The sequence below is a fragment of the Periophthalmus magnuspinnatus genome, chromosome 14 (assembly GCF_009829125.3).
Source record: "Periophthalmus magnuspinnatus isolate fPerMag1 chromosome 14, fPerMag1.2.pri, whole genome shotgun sequence".
Taxonomy (NCBI): domain Eukaryota; kingdom Metazoa; phylum Chordata; class Actinopteri; order Gobiiformes; family Gobiidae; genus Periophthalmus; species Periophthalmus magnuspinnatus.
Genome location: NC_047139.1, coordinates 27,248,759 through 27,274,768, shown reverse-complemented (window position 1 = coordinate 27,274,768; position 26,010 = coordinate 27,248,759). Strand labels below are relative to the sequence as shown.

At 39.4% G+C, this 26,010-nt stretch overlaps 2 protein-coding genes across 3 annotated transcripts in view; both read right to left on the bottom strand.

Annotated features, from left to right (window-relative positions):
- LOC117381322 (cell adhesion molecule DSCAML1-like) overlaps positions 1–15,286 on the bottom strand; it is a 41,076-nt gene extending 25,790 nt beyond the window's left edge. Inside the window, exons 1-3 of one of the 2 annotated variants that reach the window (XM_033978272.2) lie at positions 15,027–15,286; positions 8,241–8,561; positions 5,905–6,051 (exon numbers count right to left, since the gene is read on the bottom strand). In XM_033978272.2, the coding sequence (XP_033834163.1) occupies positions 5,905–6,051; positions 8,241–8,561; positions 15,027–15,249 (691 nt within the window). In that variant the 5' untranslated portion in view covers positions 15,250–15,286. The remainder of the gene's footprint in view (positions 1–5,904; positions 6,052–8,240; positions 8,562–15,026) is intronic. The other variant, XM_033978273.2, reaches the window with a different exon arrangement.
- Positions 15,287–19,038: 3,752 nt separating this feature from the next.
- On the bottom strand, positions 19,039–25,136 carry scn4bb (sodium channel, voltage-gated, type IV, beta b). Its single transcript, XM_055226473.1, has 6 exons — positions 24,560–25,136; positions 24,246–24,463; positions 23,184–23,347; positions 22,888–23,107; positions 21,530–21,659; positions 19,039–21,340 (listed from the first exon to the last, which is right to left on the bottom strand). The coding sequence occupies exons 2-6, from the start codon at positions 24,328–24,330 to the stop codon at positions 21,244–21,246; spliced, it is 696 nt and encodes a 231-aa protein (XP_055082448.1). The 5' UTR covers positions 24,331–24,463; positions 24,560–25,136; the 3' UTR covers positions 19,039–21,243.
- Between the last annotated feature and the right edge of the window lie 874 nt (positions 25,137–26,010).

Genomic DNA, 26,010 nt, shown 5'->3' with positions numbered 1-26,010 from the left:
GTATTTGATTTGAGGCACAAAGAGATAGGGGTAGTCAGAGAGCACCATGCACATCTATATGTGCACGAGATGTGACATGTGTAGTACTGTGTAAATAGTGGATAACAGGCGACACTTGTCAGCCCTCTGCTCTGAGCACACAAAGCCTTTGGACGCTTCATTGTTGAGGTCCTCTCACACTCACCCCCCGCCACCTTATCCCAAACTGGGCCCCTCAAGCAGAGATAATTATGCCTTTTGTGCCCCCCCGCGCACACACAGACAGCACACACACATTTGGGCTAATTAACACACCCACCCACGTGCCTCTTCAGCCCAACTTAGTCAAAGATGGCTGCCAGCACCCCATCTGCTCCTGCCCTGCTTCTGGACACAGTCACTGGCTCAAACATGAGGGAGCAAAATGTCCTTAATACAAGTATAATGTTAACGCACTTGAAGTAGTTAATATAGTCCAACAGCTTTCATATGTTTCAATGTATTTAAATTATATATATAGTCCAAGCCTCATCTACATGAGTTTTGCTGTTTCAACTCCCCCCCCCCCCCCCCCCCCCCCCCCCCCCTTCCCCCCATGTTCTGCTGTGTGCCACACGGGACAGAGGGGGTGGTGCCACGGTCCATGCGCTCTGTTCGATGAGCCCTGGGGACACCACGTGCTCCTGCCCTCCCCTGTCACAGAGCATCCCACAACAGGACAGCCATCACAGTAACACAGCTCAGAGCAACCTTAATGTAGCCCCAGTTAATGTTTAATGAGCACTCCATATTCAGCTAGTCCATGCAAAACCTGAAAATGGCTTTATTGTGTTCATTTCGAGGCAGACAAAGCAAAATACATATGTGAGAGGGGCATCCTTGTACACTTACACTCGAGTGTGTGTTTTACAGTGGTAACTACAGGGGCGAGACATTCCCAGATAACTGAACTTATTAATGTATTCCTGTTGTGAGCGCTCAGACACAGATTTACACACTCCAGCTCACCATGAGGTCACTCTGCCATGCTGTCAATGCACCTGTGTGACCACACACTACTATAACTTACTGTGAGAGGGTACAAACAGTGGAAATGAGTTATATGTCAAGTATTATCAGGTATTATCTAATCAAATATATTCAAATTAATCAAGAGAACACAACATAAACATTGTTTATTGCATAAATTGATTAACAATTAAACAGTAATTTTATAGGTGCTCCCAATTAACCCCCAGCATAGCTGCGTATATGTGAGTGTGCGTGGTGTCAGTCACACTGACCTCTAGCAAGGCCCCCTGGGGCCCACAATTGATCTGAAATGTAGCCTGTAACTGACCTCAGCACCCTGTAGACCCCATTACAGTCTAAGCTCACATCGAGACCCCATAACACCGCTCATATGATGACAGGTTAATGACAGAACAGTTTACTTATAGGTAAGACTTTACATCCGTAAAATAATTATGAAGACCATAGTTGCCTTTAAATACTGTTTCTTCAGGCCTCAACTAACCAGAGCCACATAAGAGCACAGTGTAGCAGGTGGGTTAGAAAGAGCAGGCTAGAGCATCTCCAGTGGACCAACATGTGGTCACAACCATCTGCTGATGCAGTCTCTGTCCATCACAGCCTCATGAGCTGTTTGAAGACCTGTCTCTAGACGATGCCTTGTCCAGAGACAGGTCCCTCACTGGGGACACATTTACACCTCTCACTAGCTACGCTCCTCAGATCATTTTTCAGAATGCAGTACACAGCGCAGAAAAGGCTTAACCCAGGATTGGTGCAACACAGAGAAGTGAAATAGGTCAGTCTGCTGCACCCCTCCCCTCTAAAACCTCAAATGTCCTGACTGGACATCGAAGTGGGACAGGCCATGGGACACACACACAGACAGCACAGCTCCAGATGGGGAACGTGTGTCTCTGACAAAATGGGACCCGCTGAGGTCCAGAGGCCACGACGCCATTGTGTTATGTCATCGACCCAGTCTGCGGTTCACTATGTGATCCTCCTACTGATCAAGGACAATCTTCCAGGAATATTAACATACCCAAGGGAAATACAGATATAACAACTACAGGGCTTACATAAGTAGATCTATAAACAAAATTTAAGAACACACAATACAAACACACAATACAAATTATAAAAAAGACATGTTAAAAGGTGTATTCACTCCCATGCTAATAATCTTCCTGTATGGTCAAATCATTTGGTCTGTAAGGAAAATTTGCTTTAACATGATCTCGTCTAGTGCAATTAATCTTCATCAATGTGAGAGGCAGAGTATTTGTTACCACGGAGACAGCTTATGGGGACTGAACTAAATAAAAGACATACAAGTCAGATGAGTAAATGTAATGGTGTTTCTATTTTGGTCCACAGTTTCATCTTGAGATGAGTTAAGAAGCCCTGCCTTGTGTCCAATGCATGCTGGGATTAAAAGCATTCAGGAAAAATACAAATCTAGTTTTGCCAAAACCCAAATAAAGAATCACATTTCTCTCAGCTTTCACTGTGGTTTAAGCCAAGCATAAGCAACAGGCGAGACAGGCGACAAAAACAATCAATGACTCAGTGAGCTCTCAATCACAAAATCAATTTTAATTTTCACATCTTCATTAGGTCTTTCACTTGCGCAGCAGGGAGGAAGAGAAGAGGAGGAGAGGAAGAGAGATCGTTGTCGAGTTAATGTTATCAGTTATCAGTGATAAAGGTCATCTGTGACATTTTGGATAAACATATTACATAACCACAATCTGACATGATGCTGCTGCATTTACCTGTTACTATGCAACCAAGAAAAATGTGTGCATGCTGTTTTCCAACTAATATTAAAGATATTTTTCTTGAAATGAAGTTGATAAATTGAAAATAAATTGATAAATTTACTTCCCATAACCTTTCTGAATATTCTAATAGGGGTGAATCAGAGCTAGCCCAACACACAACCTCAAGACTCAACTAGGATAATACAATTAATAAATTAGAGCTACATTAGGAGAGATTTTTTGCAAAATAAATGAACAAAAACTAGCATCGCAAAGTCATTACTTATTACTTATTTTTACTGTTAACATTTGCACTGATTATTATTATTTGGACTTAACTTAGTCCCAGAGTGATTTTTAAAAAGGTATGTTTAAATGTTTAAAATTATTATGAAAGCCTCTGTATGAAAAGCACTAAAGCTATTTGTGGCTGTGCATGATGGTGATGCCTCATGTTGATTGGCAGGAAGGTTATGGTCAAGGATGAGTCCAGCAACGTCCACTGTTTGTTTGTGTGCAGTGAAGTCATATTCAACATCTGATTCTCACACTCGCTGCTCATCAACTGACCTATATACCCCTAATTACACACAGGAGCCACAGCAAAGCACAGCGGCACAAGACCATGTACCAACAAGCAGAAGAAAGTGTCGTCAAAACCTCTATCAGAGTCTTCAGCCACAAACCCCAAATGACCTCAACAAACAGGAGTCTACTGTACATCACTGTGCTAGAACTGTTATTCAGCAGATGCTACAAAAGTATTCCAGTTTGGCTATGGCCTTTAGTGGCAATTTTAGCATGTCACAGTATTAAAAATAGTATTTAAAAAAATAAATAAGTAAATTAGTATAGTGATACCATTTTCCATGTTTTTGTTGCCTCTTCAAATTAAATACAATATTGAAAGTAGTTGCCACAATTAGCAAATAAATTATTATAAAAGATGTCTTCTGCAGAGAATAAATATCCTGAAATGCATATTTCAGCCTTCTCTGTATGTTACTGCTTCTGGATGTGTGTGCACTCTGAACAAAATCCTACTTTTTTAACATGTATCACAAATTTAATCGCAATTGCAATACTTAAAAAAAAAAACACAGTTTGATTTTTTCAAAACTCGTGCATCCCTAATTGAAAAACATAAGATGCAATGTGCTCAAGATTAAAAAGTAAAGCAAAATGATTCATTATGTGACAAATGAATAACCATAACACCAACCATAAGTTTTTGTGTGTGTGGGGGTGTGTGTGTGTGTGGGGGGGGGGTGGGTGTGTGTGTGTGTGTGTGTGTGAAAGAGAGACAGTGTCAGTGTGTTTTGTATTTAAAAAAAAAAGCCATCTGCCAAGACCCGAGGCCGTTCTTGTCCTACTACCCTCTTTGCTTCATCCTCTCCTCTATCCCCCATCCATCTAAGCTTCATTGTGAGAGAAAGCAGTTAAAATGTTATAATAAAATTAAGCTCATAGAACTGGGCAAGTGCAGCTGACAAAATAAATACAGTAATTCTGCCCATAATAGCATGTATTTACAAAACCACTTTGAAGATAGGCAAAGAGCAGACATGGTTGTGTTGCTTTCACACGCACTAACACACACATACAAATGAGGTTAATGAAGACGAATGGGGGGCCACAACACTATTGACATCCTGAGTCTCTGAATGGAGCTCTTCTTCAAGGACACAATGTAAAGAGTCAAAGCACCAAAGTAGAGTTGATTTAGATATCTAGAGTCGTAGGAGGCATCAAACTGACATGGTCTGAGGGTTATTCTCAGATACAGGATCAGATAAATGTAATCCAGGATTTTGCAATAGTAATAAATGCTTTAAAAATCTATCTTGACCAGGTTTAAAGTTGTTTAGTTTATCTCTCATACCATTATCAGAATCAAAATACTTTATTGATCGTCAAGAGAAGTGCTTTAGTTGTTGCAGCTCCAATAAATAGCCAAAATAGTAGGGCTGTCGGCCTCTTAGTCATTAGGAATTAGGTTTAGATTCATCAAGTCTTAGTCGACAAAAATTTGTATTAGCCGACTAATCATTTTATTTAGAATATAAGAATTTATATGGGACAATAGCAGAAAGGAGAGGTTAGTGAGTGAGTTATCTGAAGATTTTGTATTTTTCGTATATTAAAGGCAAATCAAACTCATGTGTCAAGTTTCCTAGTTTTTTTTTTTTTTTTTTTTTTTTTTTGCAAAATAAATAGTTATTTCTGCATTAACTATCGTGCAGAGTGTAGTCTTGTGATTCCAGTTACATAAAGATACATAATGGTTTTGAGAGCTTTTGGCACACCCCCTTTTTAGTTAATTAATGGACATGACAGGATGTCTTTATTCAACTAGGAATTTCTTAGTTTCTTAATAAAAACACAGTGCCAGTCATCTAAATGAAAGCGAAAAGTAAAAATAAAATGTAAGTATAAAAATTTTAACCGTATCTTTGTCAATTCCAAAGTTTTGTTGTTAACTTGTGCCTTCATAGCAGAATATATTTAGTTCGCCTTCATAACTGACAAAGCCTCTTGGATGATTGGTTCAAATTGGTGAAACGTCTTAAACCCAAAAACTAGTCCAGATGACGTCCTCTGTTTCACTGAGAGAGGTGGAGAAAAGAGGAAAGAAAAAAGAGAGAGAACGAGAGAGACAGAGAGGGAGGAGGGGACTAGCTCAGTGATCCAGAACAGTAAGCAGACAGGAGACACGAGTTCAGCGTCCAGTTGAACATATCGCACTCAGGGGGGCATTTAAACAATCCACAAAAGAACATTCACATATAAATAAAGACAAATCAAAATCCAATGAATTCTGTCCCCTGACCCTCTTTTCAGTCACAGTCATGGGTGGGAACTCATTACAAATACTCATGTGACTGTAACTGAGTAGATCCTTTGGGTTGATTTTTAAGCCTGTACTATACTTGTAAGTAAATATAATTCTAGGATCCAATTGTAATTAGGTACATTCAAATTCTAGTTAAGATTCCCAGTCCCAGTCTACTGCTGTATCGCTGCCATCTCTGCTCTGATTGGCCTGAGCGCAGAGAAAATGTGGAATGTGGTTTGAAACAATAAATTACAGTATTATATTGTTGAATTGACAAAGTTTTGTATAATAAAGAGAAAATAAAATGCCTACCTGGGACGATGGACACGGTGTCTCTCTCCCAGGACACCACGCTGACGTACTCCTGCACCGCGGCGGGGATCAGGCACTTGAACACTGCTACGTTTCCCCGCATCGAGCGTTGGTCTGCCACACGGACAGTGTAGGGCTCCCTGAAAACTACACACAGAATCACAAAACAGTCAAAATGAATATGAAATATGAATATGAATGCAAGAATGGAAACCTTATGACTGATCAATAGTTGTGAAAATCAATAAATCACTCAAGTAAGAATAAAAGTATTTGGAGAAACTGTTAATTCACTGGATGTAAAATGTATTTAGTTTATGATTTATGTTAATGTTAATTTAATCTGACAGCTCAATAAAACATTAATAATGAACAGATTCTGGTATATCCAAAGAAAAGAAAAGATCTCAGTTATAATTGCAATAGCAAACCATTCAAAACCAAATATTCTATTGAATGGTTGAAAGTCTTACAAATGGTGTCCATAACAGGAAAAGGTAATTGAAACACATGAAAGGGGAGTTTTAATGATTTGATGTGATCAGAATGGTAGCATGGTTGGTTAAACTTCAGTGAAACACAACAGGAAAGTCTGGGCCAGTTAGAGCCTTGTTTTATGCAGGTTCATGCATTATTTTACACGCTCCTGAATGGGCAGAGACTTGTTAGCAAAATCTCATGAAAGAAAGAAGGACTTTGAAGGTTGCTATGAAACTGGTTTTGGATTTCTTCCTTGGAAACAAGATTACTACATGCATAAATTCATGTTGTAGAACAACAGTTCAGTTTTTTAAATAAATTAAAAACACAACAGCTAAAATGGATCACCTATATGTCATACAAACAGTGTGCACTGAAGCATAGTGTCACTGGTTGATACAGAATATGTAAATGTGTATTGGATGATTTAGAAACATACATAGTTGAATGACGTGATATTTAAAACAACAAGCAACATGTAAATCATAGTCAACTTATTTTTCTTCCTTAACCATAGAGAGCACCTACTGCAATGATAAATAAACATGAACACAAAAAATATCATAAGTCATAACAAAACTTTTCAAAATAAACCCACTTCATGTGTGACCCCAGCCACTGTAATCCCTAGTCTTCTGAGGGCAGGTTTTTGGGTCATGTGAGTATGAAGACAGTGACCAGCCTCAAATCCTCAACACGGCACTAGTATTAGTATTATATATAGTATTAGATCAGGCCTGCATTGAGATACTGAATGTGAAAACAGATGTTGACAGCTGGAGAGGAGAGGGAGGGACCATTCAGTTGAATGAATGATGATACACACTGGTCTAACTGTAAACTAGTGTTGCTCAGCTTTATGTCAAGTGTCTGCACCTTCCATCCAGGTGAACCCAAAGCTCCTGAGACTCCATTTTACATAAGATGGGGTCTCGCTTAGAACAGCTTCACAGTCTAATCAATGGAAACCACCAATTAGGTTTGTTAATGAGAGATAATTAAAGTAGTGCGCAGAGGCTATATATAGTCTGGCATAAGAGGACAGTGGAGACTAAGGGAGCACAGAAGGAGAACAAACTAATGAGGACAGAGAAGAATATGTAACAATAGTTTCTGACAAACTTGTACCACAGTAATGTAATCCAGTATTTCTTTATTAATATAAGCACAAAGATTCAAAACATCCAAAATTAATAGAGCATCAGAACTTATAATGTGGAGCAATATAACATAAGTTTGTCACAGCTTTTATACAATCACATAGTAAAGAAACAGAAATAGATGATTTATGCTGGAGTTTTGACTTTGGTTCTAGCAGACAGCGCTTGCAGAGGTTATATGAGTTAAAGTGCAATGGTTCATCTCCAGCTTTGTCAAAGAGGTGCGATTTGGGCGACAAGCTGCTAGGATGTGATGCTACTGATGCTGTCTATGCAGACTGTGTTCTAGGTCAATGCGTTTGGGGCCAGACGGGCTGTTTCAGGGCAGGTGGGAGATTCTCTCTGTTGGCTGTGGGCTGGACTCTTTTGGTGGCTGTCAATCACATCTGCTCTACTTTTTTCACTCAAAACTCACTCTCTCACCATTTATGCAGACATCTTTTTTAACAGTCCCAAATTAAACTTTAAGTCAAAATTTCTAGTCCCCATCAAAATAACATATCTACACATCGATAGCAACAATACTCGTCAGAAACATGGAAAAGAGCTCTTGACCGGAATGAATGACATAACGTTCACTGAACAATTGGGCAGTATGTTGTGGTGGTTGCAGCAGGTATAACTGAAGACAACCATAATAAAGCAGTGAAAGCACTGTCAGTGAATAATGGAGCACAAAACCGTAACTGGACCCACCAGCTTTGATGCGGATGTTGGGGCTGCGGATCTTGCCCGCCTGGTTCTCCGCGGTGCAGAAGTAGTCGTTGTCGTGGATGTAGCTGTTGTACGCGGAGGGGGAGAAGGGGTACAGCTGGAGTGTCCCGTTGGCGTGCACATGGCGGATGTGGGGGACATCGTAGATGTCGTCACCGGTCGCCAGGTACCAGCGCAGAATGGCACTAGGGGTGCCCCCTGCTGGACAGGGCAGGGACACCCCCACCGAGCTGGAGTAGGTTACCTTCTGCAGGGAGGCATTCACAAAGTACAGCCTGGTGGAGCCCACATCCTCACTGTGTACTGTGGGGAAACACACAACAACAGCCATTTAAATGAGATTTAAGACTAAATGAGTATTTCAACCAAGGTTCCACTGTTTTTATTTTTGTTATTTTATTGCAATAATCTGTTACAGCCTCTTTTTCAAATACTCACTGATTATGACTTTTAATTACAGATTTCCTCCTGATTCCACTTCCCTATTTTTAATGCAAAGAACTTTATTTTTAAAGGTCTTGAAAAATGATTGATCAGATGAAAACAAAGACTTTGCAATCAAGCTGGGTAATAAGCTTTAATGTGATTTAATCAGAGAAACCCCATCACAAACTGATTGGCACATAATAGACAGACCAAATGGGCCTTCAAATGGGTGGTGAAATAATCATAACAAATGTATGTCAAATGTCCAGCTGCAAACATCAGTCATGTGATGTAGAAAGCCAGGGATTTGGGCTAAAGCCTGTGGTGGTTTAGGTGGAACGGGAGGGGCAGACTCTCTTACCTTGTACAGTGGGCACACATACACAAACAAAGAGAGTCCCAGAGGGGGGGGGGGGGGGGGGGGGGGGGGGGGGCTGATAGGTTATGTGATTGGAATTTCTATGCCAGACGCACAGATTTAAGTCAATTTAATCTCCTTACATATTTAACACACACATCACTGCACAGAGCACACAGTTAAATGTGGAAACAGGCAGGAACACTCTCCATTCAGATTCAGATTAAACACAGTGTTGAGGCTAAGGGGGAACCCAGGCTTTAATATTTGGGGTATGATAGTAAGATGATAATGTGGGGGAGGGGCACACTGGCTGACAGATGTGAGAGAGAGTCCACTATATTCAAATGTCTCTAGACAGTTACCTGGAACTACATGATAAATTCATCATATTTATATTGAGTAAAATAGATTTATAATATAGCTCTTTTGGCATAATTGCAGATCGTATAATTTGTCAGTGATCCTTTCTGACGGGCTAAAACAATCAATGAGTTATTGCTACTGTTCCATTGCAAAACCTTGTATTGAACATGACATGCACATAGATTATGCATCTTAAAAGCAAGAAAAAACTAAAACTAAAATCTACCCACTATTGCATAATATAGTCTTTAGGAAACATGAGTCATGAAACTTTACAAAAACATTTGTAAGACATTTAATGCAGAATGGTCTGGACATCAGGTTGTTTAATGTAATGAGACATTAATCTATGGGTGATGTTGACAGATAAACACTAACAAATAAAGCCTGGCAGAATCACTCATTGCCATCAACAGTAGCAGCATTCTGGCACTAAGCTCCCTGCGGCAGATTGAAGAAAGACACAGTTTTTTTCACGATCTAGGAGGTAAGTCAGTAATTGCAGTATCTTATGACAGAAGTACTGTCCACAGTGAGATTGATAAAGCTGGCAGCATGGTACAGATGGTATATGAATGTGTCTGGTTGTCCACTGTTGGTGTGGCAGAAACCAGGTCAGACTCCCTCCCCTCTGCAGATTACTGATAATGGCCCCTGAGCATAAAGCCCATATTAAAGATTGCAATATCTATAATCTCCCGATGGGGGACAGAAGTAAAGTGGAGAAGTGAGGGGGTCACCCTGAAAGCTTTGAATGGGGGGAGTGGGCATCAGGCCCTTAGACCCTCCTCGCACACACAGTAGATTATGTGGCCTGAGGGCTTTTGGCACTGGGGGGCTGGGGAGCACAGGGACTGATGGAGAGGAAAGTGGAATAGAAAGGGGATCAGAGCAAACTCCGGCCACTCACAGGCTGTCAAAAGCAGGCGCCACGTGCACTTAACAGACGCACACACAAACATAGCTCCGTCACACTGGGAGGAGCGGAGCGCGTTGCCATGGCAGTGCTGGCACTCAAAAACTGTGACTGCATAAAATACTGCCACAATTTAACCCAACAACAGTGACCCACAGAACAGTCTAAATATAGAAACATCACACAATTAATCTTTATGAAAAAGTTTTACAAAGCCATGATTTCAGAAAGGTATCAAAATAATGTGACCTATGCAGAACACAGTCCAAACCTGATTATCTCATATTATCTATGGTAGAGGAGGTCTGCCATCAAAATAAAAAAATAAATAAAAAACTTTGGTTAGAATTACGCTACAAACTAAAAACATATTACAAAGTTAATTTACTTGTTCATTTACCGCTATATGAGGAAATAGATAATGCTAATAGCACAATGACTAATTTATTTTCCAAACCAGGATTAAGGCTGACCTGTTTCAAACGCACTTTATAAACCGCTGTCTTGTCAGTGTCATAAATACACTATATGTCTGCAGACAAACTGTTGACAAACAGCCAATGTTTCACTTATGAAACAACCTAATGAGTAAGAAGCTCAGAGTCACTAACACAAACCACTACCACACTTCTACAAATTGATTACACCCTAATATATTATAGATACCAAGAGACCACTTAAACTTTCAGTTGAACATTTTTTATGGTTGACCTTTTTGAGAAATGACCATGCATTTGCTTCATACTGAGACATGCTGAGCACTTATCTGTGCAGTTATCTTTGTGATGCATACCTGTAACAGTCTAGCCCACAGTGTCACCAGGGGAGGTGTTAGTGTCGTACTGACCAAACCTGTGTTACTGCTGTGGCTCACTTGAGCCCAGGAGGCTTCATCAGCCCCATTCAGACAGAAGCAGAGAAGGAACACTGATGGCACCATCGGAGTAAAGCAGAGGCTGTCAGAGGAGCAGCCACTATTTTATAAATCCTGCCAGAGTGCCAAGCATGAATATGTATGTCTGAGAAGCACAAGTCATAACCTATGCAATGCAAGGTTTCATCATGCATAATGCAGCTGATCTACGCCTCCCCAGATTGTGTGAGTGTGGCACAGCAGTGAGCGCAGAACTGCATTGTACTGAGGAGGTAAACAAACCCCAGTGTTCCACACTAGCACAGTTTTAACACTCAGATTTTGTTGTACCATGAGTAAAAGCCCAAAACCTCCCAATATTCCAGATTTTTTGTCCCTTTGTCCCTGTGAGTGGTGCTCTTATATGCCATTAAATCTAACTGGTAAAGTAACTAACTGGTAAGTATTTTTTACATATAGATAATAAAACCTTCTATTTCTATTTTGCAGCAACAATTCAAACCAGCTCAAGTTTCTCCTGTCACCTTTTCACACGCTTCCAAGGTTTAGTGACAGGCGGCCAAAGTTGTGAGTCGTGTTAGTGAGACAGAGGCGCTGTGACTGTGTGGTAACATGGACAAGGCGGTGGGAGGAGACACTATGTAAAGAGTGTGAATTGAATACTGGAGGGCTGTGGAGCAGAGTAAAGATAGGTGTAAGCTTATAGATAATCCTCTGGGGTACAGCATAAGTAGGTATTTGTGGGTGGAGAAGAAGGGTTAAGGTTGTTGAGGTTAGATCTAATCAACGAGGTGCCCCCACCTACTACTAGCCACCTACTGTCTCAGCGAACACTCTGTCCCCAACAATACACTCCCCACCCCACCTACCACCATGAGACCCCCCTTGGCCTGTGCTGTGTCAGTAAAAAAAGTGTGCTACTTCAGCAATCCCGTGGGACCTGCTCCCCCTCACATCAAAGCAGCCAGTTTCTATCTTAATGTGAATATCAAATCTGTGGATCACAAGTCCCAGCACAGTCTGCATAAACTGCCCCTCCCCCAACCTTTAATTCTGCCTAGTGATGAGGGTAAGAGGGAGGGGAGGAACTACGATAGGAAGCGGTGGAGGGAGGGAGCAATGGAGAGAGAGATGGAGAGAAAGATGGAGAGATTCAACAAAAACAACTACTTGCTTTTAGCTTTGACATTTGCTGCATTGCTATATTTTGGAAAATGTGCGTCTCTGGTGCCCAATCAAATTTGTGAGCTTAATTTAGTAACAACTTATCATTGGTTAAAAAGAGCTCACTCATTGAATGTGTGCATGTTTCAATTATAGTTCAAGTTTTAATGTTGTATGAATGTGTTTGCTTTATTGCTTAATGATGTAACATGTAAATAAATATGAATAATAAATATGAATGCATGAATAACAGTGACAACTGATAAGCAACGCAATATATAATATATATAATATATAACCAGCTATAACTATAGCACCAAGCTTGTGAAGCCATATTCATACTAATTATTAAATAGTTTCAAGTTGAATTAAATACACATTTATATATATATATATATATATATATATATATATATATATATATATATATATATATATATATATATATATATATATATATATATATATATAATTTAATTAGACAACTAAATTATTGGTTGAAAATAAATGAATGAACCCCTAAGTTTGGAATAATAATATGTTAATAATGAATAGTGGGTGAAAAAGGTGTTTCTTTGGGCCCCATAAAAATGAGCTGTATTATTATAAAGTTTGGGCAACTGCGCTCTGCGCCTGATGGCAGCTCTTTAAATGACATAGGTCTGTCATTGAGGTGCCTATGCTCAGGTTGTGTTTGTAATTGTGCAGCCTTGCAAAAGCAGCTGAGGGAATTGCACTGGGCACAGGGGGGTGGGGGGCGCGGGGCTTGCATATTTCTATTTGGAGGGGTGTGAACACAGAGGACTAGTGTGCCAGGACAGAGGCTTACTGTTTTATTTCTTTATTTAAAAATTATTTTTGCACAATATTGGTGATTAAAATGATCCACTGCTGTGAAGGCCTCGAAGGCCTCAGTGATGCAAAGTCCTTTTTCATTTATTGTGTAGTGTAAGGTATACATTTCTACATATTCTACATATGAGATAGCTCTGAAAGGTGTATATGAATATGTATTGTCATCGTGGCTTCTCAAAATGAAAAATTCACTTAGATTTGATAGTCTACTTTGCAGGAAAGGGTGTTACTTTAATTGATCTTTTTTTATTTTTTTTTATTTCTTGTATATAAAATAAAATACTTGTCTTGCTTGAACTCACACTGACAATGTGTCCCCTGTCACGGCAATAACACAACAAACTTAAAGTGAGCCAAACACACACACGCGCCTCCCAGGGCCTGCGCGTGCCCGTCCACGCGGGCTCCAGGTGCGATATTAGTGAGGAACATGACCGGGCACGTCTCTCGTCTGCACCCACACCCTGCAAAGCCTTATTTCGTCTAATAAATGTTTGCATATTAATAAGTAACCATGAAGCTGCCGTTAATCATTTCAAACGCTGCCATTACGCGCAGAGAAAAGACTTTATTATCACACTTCAAACAATCAAATATTTACACTACGACACTTTGCATCCAAAACCATTTTTTCTATTATAAATGGATTAAATACAAAACGTACACGAGCTCAATAATGGCCTACATTTGATGAACCAGAGCCCCGTGCGCAGTAAATGTCGTATTTTAACGCACACTTTGTAAATGTTCGGACCTTTTCTGAGTCTGTGCTAATAGACAAACATGTGCAAACATGGCTTCAATCACGCGAGATAAACACAGACCCACAAACAGCCCTAAGCCTCATAGCGGTGAATCTGTTATTTTTAACGCAGATTTGTCCAGGATTATTATAATGCACTATACCAGAAGATCAACTTCACCAAAGGCCTGAGATTTGCTGTATAAACGCAACAAAATTACACAGAACTGAATCTGATGAGGGCATTAAAATATCCAAAGGAAATTATATGATATAGAAATATAAAGAAGACCAAATGAAAGAATGGGATGAATGCTCTATTATGGCCTTTTATGTAGACCAGGAGTGTAAACCCATTAGACTAATAGGGCCGGTGTTGACAAAAGGCCTATAATTTGCCACTTGTTTAAATTGCACTAGCAATCACTGCATTAAATAAAAACAATAAGGTAGGCTATACAGCGTCCAATCCCCTCAAACACATTTTTTCCGTAAAATGGTGCCAAACCAGACATGCTAAACAACAATTTGCACAGGACGGGGCTTAAAATACAAAAATCTGTGCAAACTTTCCAGAAGTGATTTTTTGGACAAAGCTGCTTCCGAAATGAGCAATGAACAGATAAATGGAAAGCCGGTAGATGTTTTCATTTTTCTATGCCTCGCTCGATTCGCACCTTATTCTTCCCCATTCAGCCATTTTACATATTCATAAATGGAGTTGGTAATGCGAAAACAATCCGTGCCTCATTGAGAGCATCCATGAGCGCAATCTGCAGCTAATGCCCAAATAAAAACTAAATCATGTATTTGCACTTCTCGTGCTTATATTTAGAGCTTTGTTTATGAAGTGGGCTCTTCGTTAATTAAGGTTTATCTCATTCTTCAACAGTCTATGTAGCATGCATGATGTCAGTATCAGAGCAAAACCTAAGAATCTCACGCTATCAAATCTGGACTCGTTTTTCTAAAAGCAACTTTTTAACATTAATATTGCCAATTTACACCTCCATACACCAGCGCACAGTTTTGGTATGTGCACAAATAAAATAAATGTGTTGTCTTACCTTCTTGGAGAGAGTACAACAGGAGTAAAGTTACAAGCCACATGCCATAAATAGCAGGTATATTTTTCGTGAATTTTTGGCAATGCTGGCAAATGTGAGGCGCGCCTTTTTGGCCAGGCAGGTCTCCGTGCTGGACTGGCGACTGTGCTCCCCGGAGGTCTCTCCAGCCCTGCTGCCCAGTTAAGCATGGAGGGAAAATGAGAGGATACCCAGCCCCGCCCATGTCCCTCCTCTCTTCTTCCAACACTACTGTGAATACAAATCCATCCTCCAACACAAATCAAACACCGATGGACGGCTCACAGAAAACATTTCTCAGTTGGGGAAGCCTGGACTGCACATCGCTTGCGTCCAAAATGTTTGAACAGAGTAGTTTGTTTTTTTGTTTTTTTTTTTTGGTGGACGGATCTCTTGGCACCTTGGAGAGCGCACCCACCTGTGCGCCCCAGAAGAACGCGTTTCCGGCGCTGTGTGGACCTATAGACAGTTTTGAGCAAGCAGACAAATACTTTACGTTTATTTTGTCATGTGAATGGAAATTAATTTGTCTAGTGAAATAGGCCTACGCTATAAACACACTAGACACTGTTTTCTTTGTCTCTCACTCTCTGGGCGCGTGCATAGACATTTGCGCAAAGGGAGACTGGGTGTGAGGTGGCACGGCACAAGTGTAACAAATACCTTATGCTAGCTCAGAGAAACGAGACAAAATAAGACGTTGAAAACTTGCAATAAGTATGCAAAGGAATGCGCTTTTGGGAATCTCAGGGCTGCGTCTTTGGACATGAAAAAATCATGGTGAAGGACCGTGGACAACAGTGAGTCAAGTGAAACTAATGACTGCAAAACCAGCCCCGGAACCGATGCAATTTCAGGGGATTTAATAAAGTTAAAAAAATGTAATCACACGAAAAATGTAATTATATTTTGCCACGTCTTTCGATAATAACGACTCTGATAAGAAAACAGACAACTAGTGCGAATACACACACACATTTTTGTTTAAGCTTCTAATGATATAGCCCAAAACATATAACTTGAATGTACTTAAATGAAACAAATTATTTAACTGTGGGGCCTTATGAAAACAAAAATAAGGCTTATAATGTGTTGAATGGTGATTATGAGTAGCCCTAATGAACAGAAAATGCGCATTAACCGCATGGATGTATGTATTACCTGTCCTGTATTTGTGGTTTTGGAGAGCCAGAGTCGTACGGGTCAACTGTTCAACACTTGACTGTCCTTGAACTTAACTCTAGGGTCAGCTCCACCTCTTGCTCCTGTGCCGCTGCTGAAGCTGCTCACAGGCGGTGTCCTGCTGCCCTCTGTTGGCCAACATAAGAAATGACTTGACCATCATGACTGAAAATGGCCACTGAAATAACTGAACATTTCTCACAGTTATGTTTAGACTACCCTAAGAAGAATAAAGCAAGCAAACAAAAAGACATACAAAATGATTGAACTGACGCCACTAGCCTAAGTATTCAGGTGAAAACAATAACCATCAGAGGTTACAACTCACCCATGACCACATCTGGTTTTGATCAACAACATAAAATAAAACATCACTATGCCAATCAGTAATGAAGAATAGAAGAAATATTCCAAGACATGTCTTTAAAGCTGACCCAAAAGTGAGAGATAGAGGTGTTATATCTTACTTTGTTTCTGGGGTTTTTTGTTGTTGTTTTTTTGTTGTTTTTTTTTTTTGTTTTTTTAAAAACGATTTAGGTTTAGGACTACACAGGTCACATCTCTTGAGAGGCAATCACGGTCACAGTAAGAATGAATTTAGTATTATTATTTTTTGTTTGTTTGTTTTTTTATTTAATTAACGTAAGATATTTAAGTTTAATTTCATATTGTGGAACGTTCCAGGAAAAGTACATGTCCATGGAGCAAGTGTTGATGTGATTAACAGGGGACCACTTAAAGCCACTTCAGGCCATAGACTGTATATATAGATACAACCTTAGTTACTTATTGCTAGCTAACTTACTTGCTAGATACAGTTGAAACCAGAAGTTCACATACACTATATAAAAAGACACATCTGCTTTTTTTCTCAGTGTCATGACATGACATCAGGCTAAACATTTCCTGTTTTAGTTCAATTAGGATTACCAAAATTAATTGTATTTGCTAAATGCCAGAATGAGAGAAGGATTTTTCATTACTTTCTTCAAAATCAGAAGTTTACATACAGTAAGATGTACTTAAAACAATTTGAAAACCCCCAGATGATGATGTCATGTCTTTGGAAGCTTCTGATAGGTTTACTGACATTTGCGTTAATTAGAGACACATCTGTGGATGTATTTGAAGACACACCTCTAACACCCTGCTTTGTTGTGTAACATCATGGGAAAGCCAAAGAAAAATCAGTAAGATATCAGGAAGAGAATTGTGAACTTGCACAAGTTGGGTTCATCCTTGGGTGCAATTTCCAGATGCCTGAAGGTGCCACGTTCATCTGTTCAAACAACTATATGCAAGTATAAACTTCATGGGAATGTCCAGCCGTCACAGCGCTCAGGAAGGAGACATGTTTTGGTCCAAAATATACAGATCAACCCAAGAACAAAAGCAAAAGACCTTGTGAAGATGCTGCTGAAGCTGGTAAGTGTGTCATTATCCATAGTGAAACGAGGACTGTACTGACATGGGCTGAACGGCCACTCTGCCAGGAAGAAGCCATTACTCCAAAAGAAACATCAAAATATTGCAGTTTAATAATAATAATAATAATAAATTGTATTTATATAGCGCTTTTCAGGACACTCAGTCGCTTCACAGTGGATACAATAATAAAATATCACAAAAATGCATACAGGGACAAAGACTTTAATTTTTGGAGACATGTCCTGTGGTCTGACAACACTAACGTTTAACTGTTTGGCCATAAAGAGCATCTTTACGTTTGGAGGAAAAAGGGGGAAACTTGCAAGTCTGAGAACATCATCCCAACTGTGAAATACTGGTGTGACAGCATCATGTTGTGGGGTTGTTTCGCTGCAGGAGGGACTGGTGCACTTCACAAAATAAATGGCATCATGAGGAAAGAACATTATGTGGAAACACTGAAGCAATATCTCAAGCCATCAGCCAGAAACTTAAAGCTTGAGCACAAATGGGTCTTCTAAATGGACAATAACACGAAGCATACTGCCAGACTGTCGCTGTCAATGTTTTGGAGTGACTATCACAAAATTCTGATCTATTGTTTGGGCAGACCTGAAAAGGCATGTGCCAGCAAGGAGGCCTACAAGCTTGGCTCAGTAACACCAGTTCTGTCAGGAAGATTTGGCAAAAATTCCTGCCAACTCTTGTAGGAAACTTGTGGAAGGATATCCAAAATGTTTGACCCAAGTCATACAGTTCGTACACCTCTGATTATTCTGGCAAGGTAGGCAACATGATTCTCCATGGCAGGGTCATCAAGAAAATGTGAGGGGCAAGGCAAGATAGTTCACATGGGGCCCCCATCAAATTGCAACTACACACGGTTCAAAATGAGGTTACAATAAAACAAGAACTTAAGAGGGTCCATACAGATCACATGCCTGAAAGTCTGGGTCTGAGGAGTCTGGGAGCTACCTCTGGGAAGAAAAAAAAAAAAAAAACAGAGGGTAGCATATGTTCAGCAAATGTTTTTTTTCAATTGAGTGATGTGGTTTAATTCAGTAAATGTCTTGCACAGTATTATTACACACAAAGTTCAAGTGAGAGGTGAGGGAGTGGTATTTTTATGGCAATGACAGAAATACACAATCATTATTCATTCTGTGCCCATACATTTAGATACACATTGTAATGGCTACCACAAAAAAGCCATCTGTCACAATATTGATTGAGGTACATTTGAGTGGTTATCCTCAGAAGCGCTAAACAGACAGGAAAGTCTGTCAGACGTAAAATGTGATGTTAATGATGTATCAACAACACTCTAATAATTAAACTTCACACTGAAATGGAATAGATTTAAATAAAACTTTATTAGATATTTGCCTCTACAGAAACCCAGATCTCTTATACATGGATGATGGCTAAAATGGGACATCTTTTTAAAGCGAGAAAGAGCATTTTCATTTATTTTATTGCAGTAATGTAAGTAGTAACACTATATGACTTAGAGCGCATACTGCAAGCTTGACAGGGATTTTACTCTTGCTTCACTATGGATGTTCCATTTTTACCACACATCCTACACAGAGGTGGATCTACTTTCATTTACTCAAGTACAATGACTTCAGTAAATAAAACAGTACCTGTCTGAATAGACCCCCCCCCCCCCATCATTCTGATTTTACATATTTTTTTCAAATTTTGTGGTCTACGATTTGAAAATACCACATTAGATAATCAAAATTTTCAGTACATGTTCTCAAGCCCTCTACCCACCTCTGATCCTACAAGTTACAACCAAAAGAATAGGTTCCAATTTGGAGGTATTCCTATGTCTTGTATTGCTGATCATTTGAATGGGCATAGCATATCATTATGTTTGCATAGATTGGCTTGTTGTCATGTCAAAACAAATATTATAAAATAAATAATGTGTGCAAAAAGTTTGACTTTGTGTGCTGTCTTATTAAAGACATGTGAATTAAATACAATTTGTCAGGGCAGATTATTGAAGCCAGATTTTAAAGCAACTTGGGCACTACAAACACTTTATCTGTATCTGTTATAAGGGCTTTTACCTCCTTATAGGCAACAAGCAATCAAACCCCACCACACACGTAAAATATTGATCATTTCAAATGTCACATGATACAGTATTGCTTCAGCGATTTCAATGACGGAAGACATGAGACACAAATATAAACAGGATCATTTTCAGTCATCATAAGAATAGGCCCACCAATGCTCTTTGACTTCCTACATGAGGTCTATACTGAAAAGGCAGCCAACATTCAAGTCTGCCAAAGACACAGTGTTTGTCTCCCCCTCGCTCTCCAGAGGTAATGATAACAGACATTCATAGTCTTGGGTGTGCAACATCTGCGTTCAGTGTTTCCAGTGTGTGCATTGTACAGTCAAAACATGATGCTCACAGCACATGTAGAAGTGTCACCATTTGGCACAGGCTGTACTATACTCTCCTGATTTACAGCTGACCTATACCAGTGGCTCTGTGATGATGCCCCCATCACATTATTGACTTGCTTAAGTATTGGTGACAGTACTAACTAACTATATAACTGATCAGAAATGCATGATCTTTTCTGGAGACACTTAGTTAAGTAAAAAGATTCAGTGATATTGTGGCAAAGAATAAAATATCTGTAGATAGCGATTAGCTTTAGTCACCCGTGACATCATCGGGGTTTAAGCAGGAAAAGCTGGAGTTAAAGTAGCTCTATTAGTACTCATGTCACCAGTTTTCCTTTTTTCAAGTTTCTAAAACTAAATGAGAGGAGCTGCACATGCATTGTTAGATTAGATAAATCCTAAAAGCATCATCATCCTCTTTTATTACAGCTGTGGGTAACTAATTTGGCTTTCCAGTCTGAAAACCTATTGTAGTTTAGTTTCAGACATTGGATGAAGAGTTCTTTTCTGCGAAAAGCATCAAAACACTGCTAGGCACTCGTGTTTTAAGCAAAAAAATGTAGACATTTGGTTTCAAATGTTTTGGTTAGTACTAAGAGAATGTAAATGAAAAAGGGTTGTCTAAGAACTGAAGTAGAGCTGACTACCATATACTACAGTATACTAGAGTATATGTGAGTGCTCAGCCCAGTTACCAAATAGACATTTTTCTGTCTTAAGCATTTGACGTCCAGGTTCAGTATGTGTTTTAGAAGTTATGATAGTGTGTAAGAAGCATACAGGGCAAGTGCTACTATCTAAAGACTTGATTAAGCTTATGATTACATCTTTGAGTACATTATCTCTACATGAATCAATGCCACGGTTGTATCTTTGGACAAGTGATGTGTTCTCCCATAAGAATGAGAGAAATGATGAACATATCAAAGGATCGAAGAAATTATGGGACTTGGTAAAATTTGCGATGGGATGGGCATTACTTGCACTTTTTTTTTTTTACCTTGTCAATGCATATTTTGTTGTCAAAAAGGCCACAGCCAGGCACATTTTTCAGATCCCAGCTTTATCTGTTTTTGCATTGCATGTGAGCATTATATAAATATGCAAAAAAGGTCCAAAGTTGTCAGCACTTATGAGCATACATACATGCACTTTCTTATTTCTTTTTTGGTGTTGGCTTTGAGTCAGCTTTGGATCCTGAGAGGCCATTTTCTGTATTGTCGATCCCTGATGAAGTTACAAGGCACTCCTTACTGCAGAGAGGTAAAGAAAAAAAGAGAGTCATTTCCTCTACAAATACGTAGGTTAAAGTGGAGACATGACCCTGCCTCATTAAATCAATTACTCTATGTAATATATGATATCGGAGCCAGTATCAGTTTCTGTCAAGCACTATATTCTGATGTAACAGAAGGCAATGGTTTCTTATTTGATGAACTCACTTTTTTTCCTCAAGCTTGGCCAGAACAAAGAGTGTGAAGTTCTTGATCAACATGAAGCCCATTAAGAGCGCGATGGCTCCTCCGACACAGGAGGCTATGATGATGGTCACTGTGTTGTCCACTACCCTCACTGCAACAAAACAACAGAAATGGCAAACTGGTTGTGTCTTTTAGCAGAGGATTAAAATAAAAACAGTAAAATAATAAAGCTAAATATAGCCGTAAGTGGCAATAATCAGCTCTTCCAAGGGGAGGGGGCATTGATAGGCCCTCAATTTCTCTCTTTACATTACACCCACTGCCACTTGTGAAGTGCTATTGTGCCTTCTCTTCCTCTTTGCTACAGAAATGGGGGCATTTCTAGAACTTTTTTGTGCAAAGTGTGTGGCTGTGCCACACAAAGACCGTAAGATTTTGAAAAATCTGAAAACAACATTGTTTTCTGCCCCTATGAATGTTAGTTCCACTCTGTAGAGGGTGCTAATACACCCAATTCCATTGTTTTGCATTGCATTGTTTTTGAGTTTAAAAACTGATTAAAAATTTGTCTTTGTATGTGCAAATGGGAGCAAAGTTTGTGAATTGGAAATTTTGCAGCTGTGCCACACAAAGACCATAAGACATGTATAAAAAATTTGATGCACCACTTCTAGATAATTTTTCACAACATTTGAGACTATTCCGACAAATGCCCAGGGAGGAGTTTGTCAAAGTATCTCCTGTTAAAAACATGACAATTTATGAGATTTGGCAATTTTACCATTAGAATAACATGGAAAGTTGCTGTCATCGCAATGCCAACACTATAAATAATATGGCATGGGTGTCACTGACTTTTTTTTCATCAGGGTGCCAAAATGGAATTTTGCGCAAAATTTCTGAAAATACATAAAAACAATTCTCCCCATAATAAATTTTATTTCAATGTGTAGGGCGAGCTAACTCTCCAAATTTGACTTTTTTTCACATTGAGTAGCTTTAGGGCAAGGAGTTTACCAGGGTCCCTGGTCACTGTTGGGCACTTCACTTCCCACCAGTGCTAATACGCCCATCACCAGCTTCTGGCACACGGGCACAATTGAATGGAAAATAAAATAGGGCTATAATTGGGCTATGATATATTTAGCTTGAAAATATCTATGGACCCGAGCAAGAAATTAAAAACATATAATTTAAAGTGAGGTACACAAAATTGTATATTATAATTAATAGTATATTATACAGTATATTATAGTAATAATGCCAATCAATAAGGGCTCAAAGTGTAATGTAACACAGAAGATTTTTAGATTTAACACCTGGTCAACTGAAATCCAGATCTTTTCATTTTGTGAATTGTGAATTTGATGACCACTTACACTCTTCCACCACAATGAGATGAAAAATGGCACTGTGGTTCTTTCCCTTCTCCTTTGGATTGCGTCCGAAGCAGGTGTACTGACCAGCGTCGTCAAAGGTAATGTTCCATAAGAGGATGGACATGTTGTTTTCACGGTTCATTCCCACAAAAGACACTCTTTCTCTGTATATGTCCACGTGAGGCTCCACCCCCTCAGAGGGAATCGTCGAATCACACACCTGCAACACACAACAGTCAGCCTATGCTCAACCAAGGCTCAAAACTATTCAATATGTATTAAGTATTATCATATACCTTCTGCATCGTGCCATTATCATTGAACTGCCAGCTGAAATAGAGGTCTTTAATTCCAATGCAGCTGAAGTATGTACATGGAAGCATGACAGTGCTGCCGTTGACTGCCTCCAAAAAAGGGACTTTGCCCACAGACATCTCTAGTGCCTGAACAGACCACACTCCTAGTTTCAAGGAAACAACAATGATGTGGTCACAACAATCAAATATGTAATGTATTGACAAGTTTAGTTTACAACTAACTTTTGACTGTTTTCTCAGACAAAACAATACAAGTGTTTCATACGCATCTACATTCAGTCTTTAAATATGAAGTGAATGTTATTTATACCATCTTATTTATTTCAGGAAGCAGAAATAAATAAGATATTATAAAGACTTCCCTCTTCATGTGGCCCAATGTGTAACATGACACAACAAAGTCACAGCAATGACATTTCTGTAAATTGTACAAGGAGAAAACTGCTGTGATACTGTAACAATACACCAGGAAGTGCAGAGGGCAACGGGAAGTGACTGTGGAGAAATCCTGGGATTTGGTCGACTGATTAAATTCATTTAAGTTATCCTTTCATTGTCTTGAATCTAACAGAATTAAGACACTGCTGAGATAGACCATTTGGTGAATATGAACTTTGTTTATTGTGTTAAAGCTCCTCATTTTGTGTAATGGTCAAGGTCATGGAAAGTACCAGTGAATCAACATATCTGCTTTGTATAAACACTGAGTTCACAGTGAAATGAGTAGTGCAGATGTTTAAAAGTAGTAAATGGCAGTGGTTCTATTTCTCCATCTCTAGACAACTTTGGAAAACTATGTACATGTAACTGTGTGCTCTGAAACCGCCCCTGTGAAATTATCATTCATAGCTAAAATAATTATTTTTGCTTAAATTGCAATAAAAGTAAGCTCTTTCATTACCAGCATACACTCAAAAGGTGTTGCGTTCAAGCCTATTGTGATAAAATATTTATTTTTATGAATGGAAGCCAATTTTCTTTTTACTACCCAAACACATCTACATTTAATAATAAATGTGACATGCAGGAGGCATACATTACCAAACAGCGCAGACAGGATGAAGCTGACTGCTGTGTGCGCAGAGCCAAGCCTCGGGGGTTCAGCCCCACTCCACCGGACTTCCATGGCAACTAAACCAGCTCCAGAGCAGGTGTGGGATCCAGTCCGAGATGGTTACTGTTGAACTATTAGCACAACTTTATGTCCCTTCTGCCCTATTCAGATGCGTGGCTCCAATGTTGTACCTTTTGTAAACTGCCTGTCACAATAAAAACATGATATAAAAGCAAAACAGAGCTCTTCCCTTTAGGAAAAACCATCATGGACAGATCTCAGAGTGCATTTTCACACGTACCCCTCTTCAGCAGTATCACGTCAAAGAGCTGCAGTGGATCGGACAGCGCTGGAGCCAAACTGTGCACCGTCAGGGTTCACTCAAGGAGAGTCCGGCAGGCAGCACTTTCACTGCAGAGACAGCCACATTGCAGCTCTGGCCTGGCTCAGATTCAATTAAAGGAATGAAGTGAAAATAAACTGAACACCAAAGAAAATCAAAACTGTCTAGAAAAAAGAAGCACTGCAGTTTGAATTCTTATAAACAAAGCTCTATCGAGTTTCTTGTTCCCTGCCCGTCCCTTTGGCTCATCTCTCAACTTTTCCCCATCCTTACCTGGACCATTCATTCGCTTTAACTCGCTGGACCCTCCCCTCGTTGTTCTGCTGGCATGAGGTGCATATGCAGACTCATGCACTCCTGCCAATGTTATCTGTGAAGATCAAGACAAAGTTCTGCAGTGCAGATCCTGTTGGGGGGCTATGTAATGCAGAGTTATAAAACGATTCATTCATAAGAACAATAAAACCATTGACTCTCAGTCAATGTATTTCATTCAGCAGAGAGGTTCAAGTGTCGATCTTTAATAGGTTCAATACCTTTAAGTCCCTGCTCTATTCCTTTAAATGCATTTACTATTCAAAACTACTACTAAATAAATGTGTCCAACTCAGTACCATACTTCAAATAATAAATTGTCATGTGTATTATGAAGAATTGTGTGAATTCTTCTATTGATGCAGCGCCAAGATTGCACACGCATCATTTTTATCCCTTGGACAGCTCCCTTTCCCATTACAGCATCGGTCTATAGTGCCTTGTGTCGGCACTATTCACTGCAAAACATTAAGAGGAAACTGCTTATGCAAGACTTGTTTAGGGAAGTTTATTGCAAACTTAAGTTGCATTTTTAAATTGTACTGGTATCATGAACATTATTATACTATTTACACTGCCAATTTTGAGCCATTGTTGCAAACTTAAAATCAACATAAAGCACTACTTACTGCTCCTTGCCATTTGCTATGCCTTTTTATTATTATGTATTGTCCAAGTTAAGGTTTGAATTTTAACAAGGAAGTTGTTAAGAAGTGGCATTCAGTCCAAGACCAAGATACACTCAAAAAGGAAGACAAGTATATATGAGCCATAGATTTTAGTCATAATCTGTGAACATAAATTGCCATCATGTGATCGGATTTTTTCTAAAAATGTACAGATTTTAAATGTGTGTAAATGGAAGCAAAAACTGCTGCTATTTTTATATACCCAGAGAAAGTATTGGCTCGGTTGCTTCCTGCTGCTATGGCCCCACTGCTCCACTCTCCTGGCCCCTCCACTCTAGTATTAATGCAGCAGCAGTGGGAACTCTTCCAGAACTGCAAAAACAAAAAACAAAAAAGCCTAACAGCATTTTACTGCACTGGAAGTCTTGAAAGTCTTGAACTACTCCTTGGGCGTTTCCCTTACTT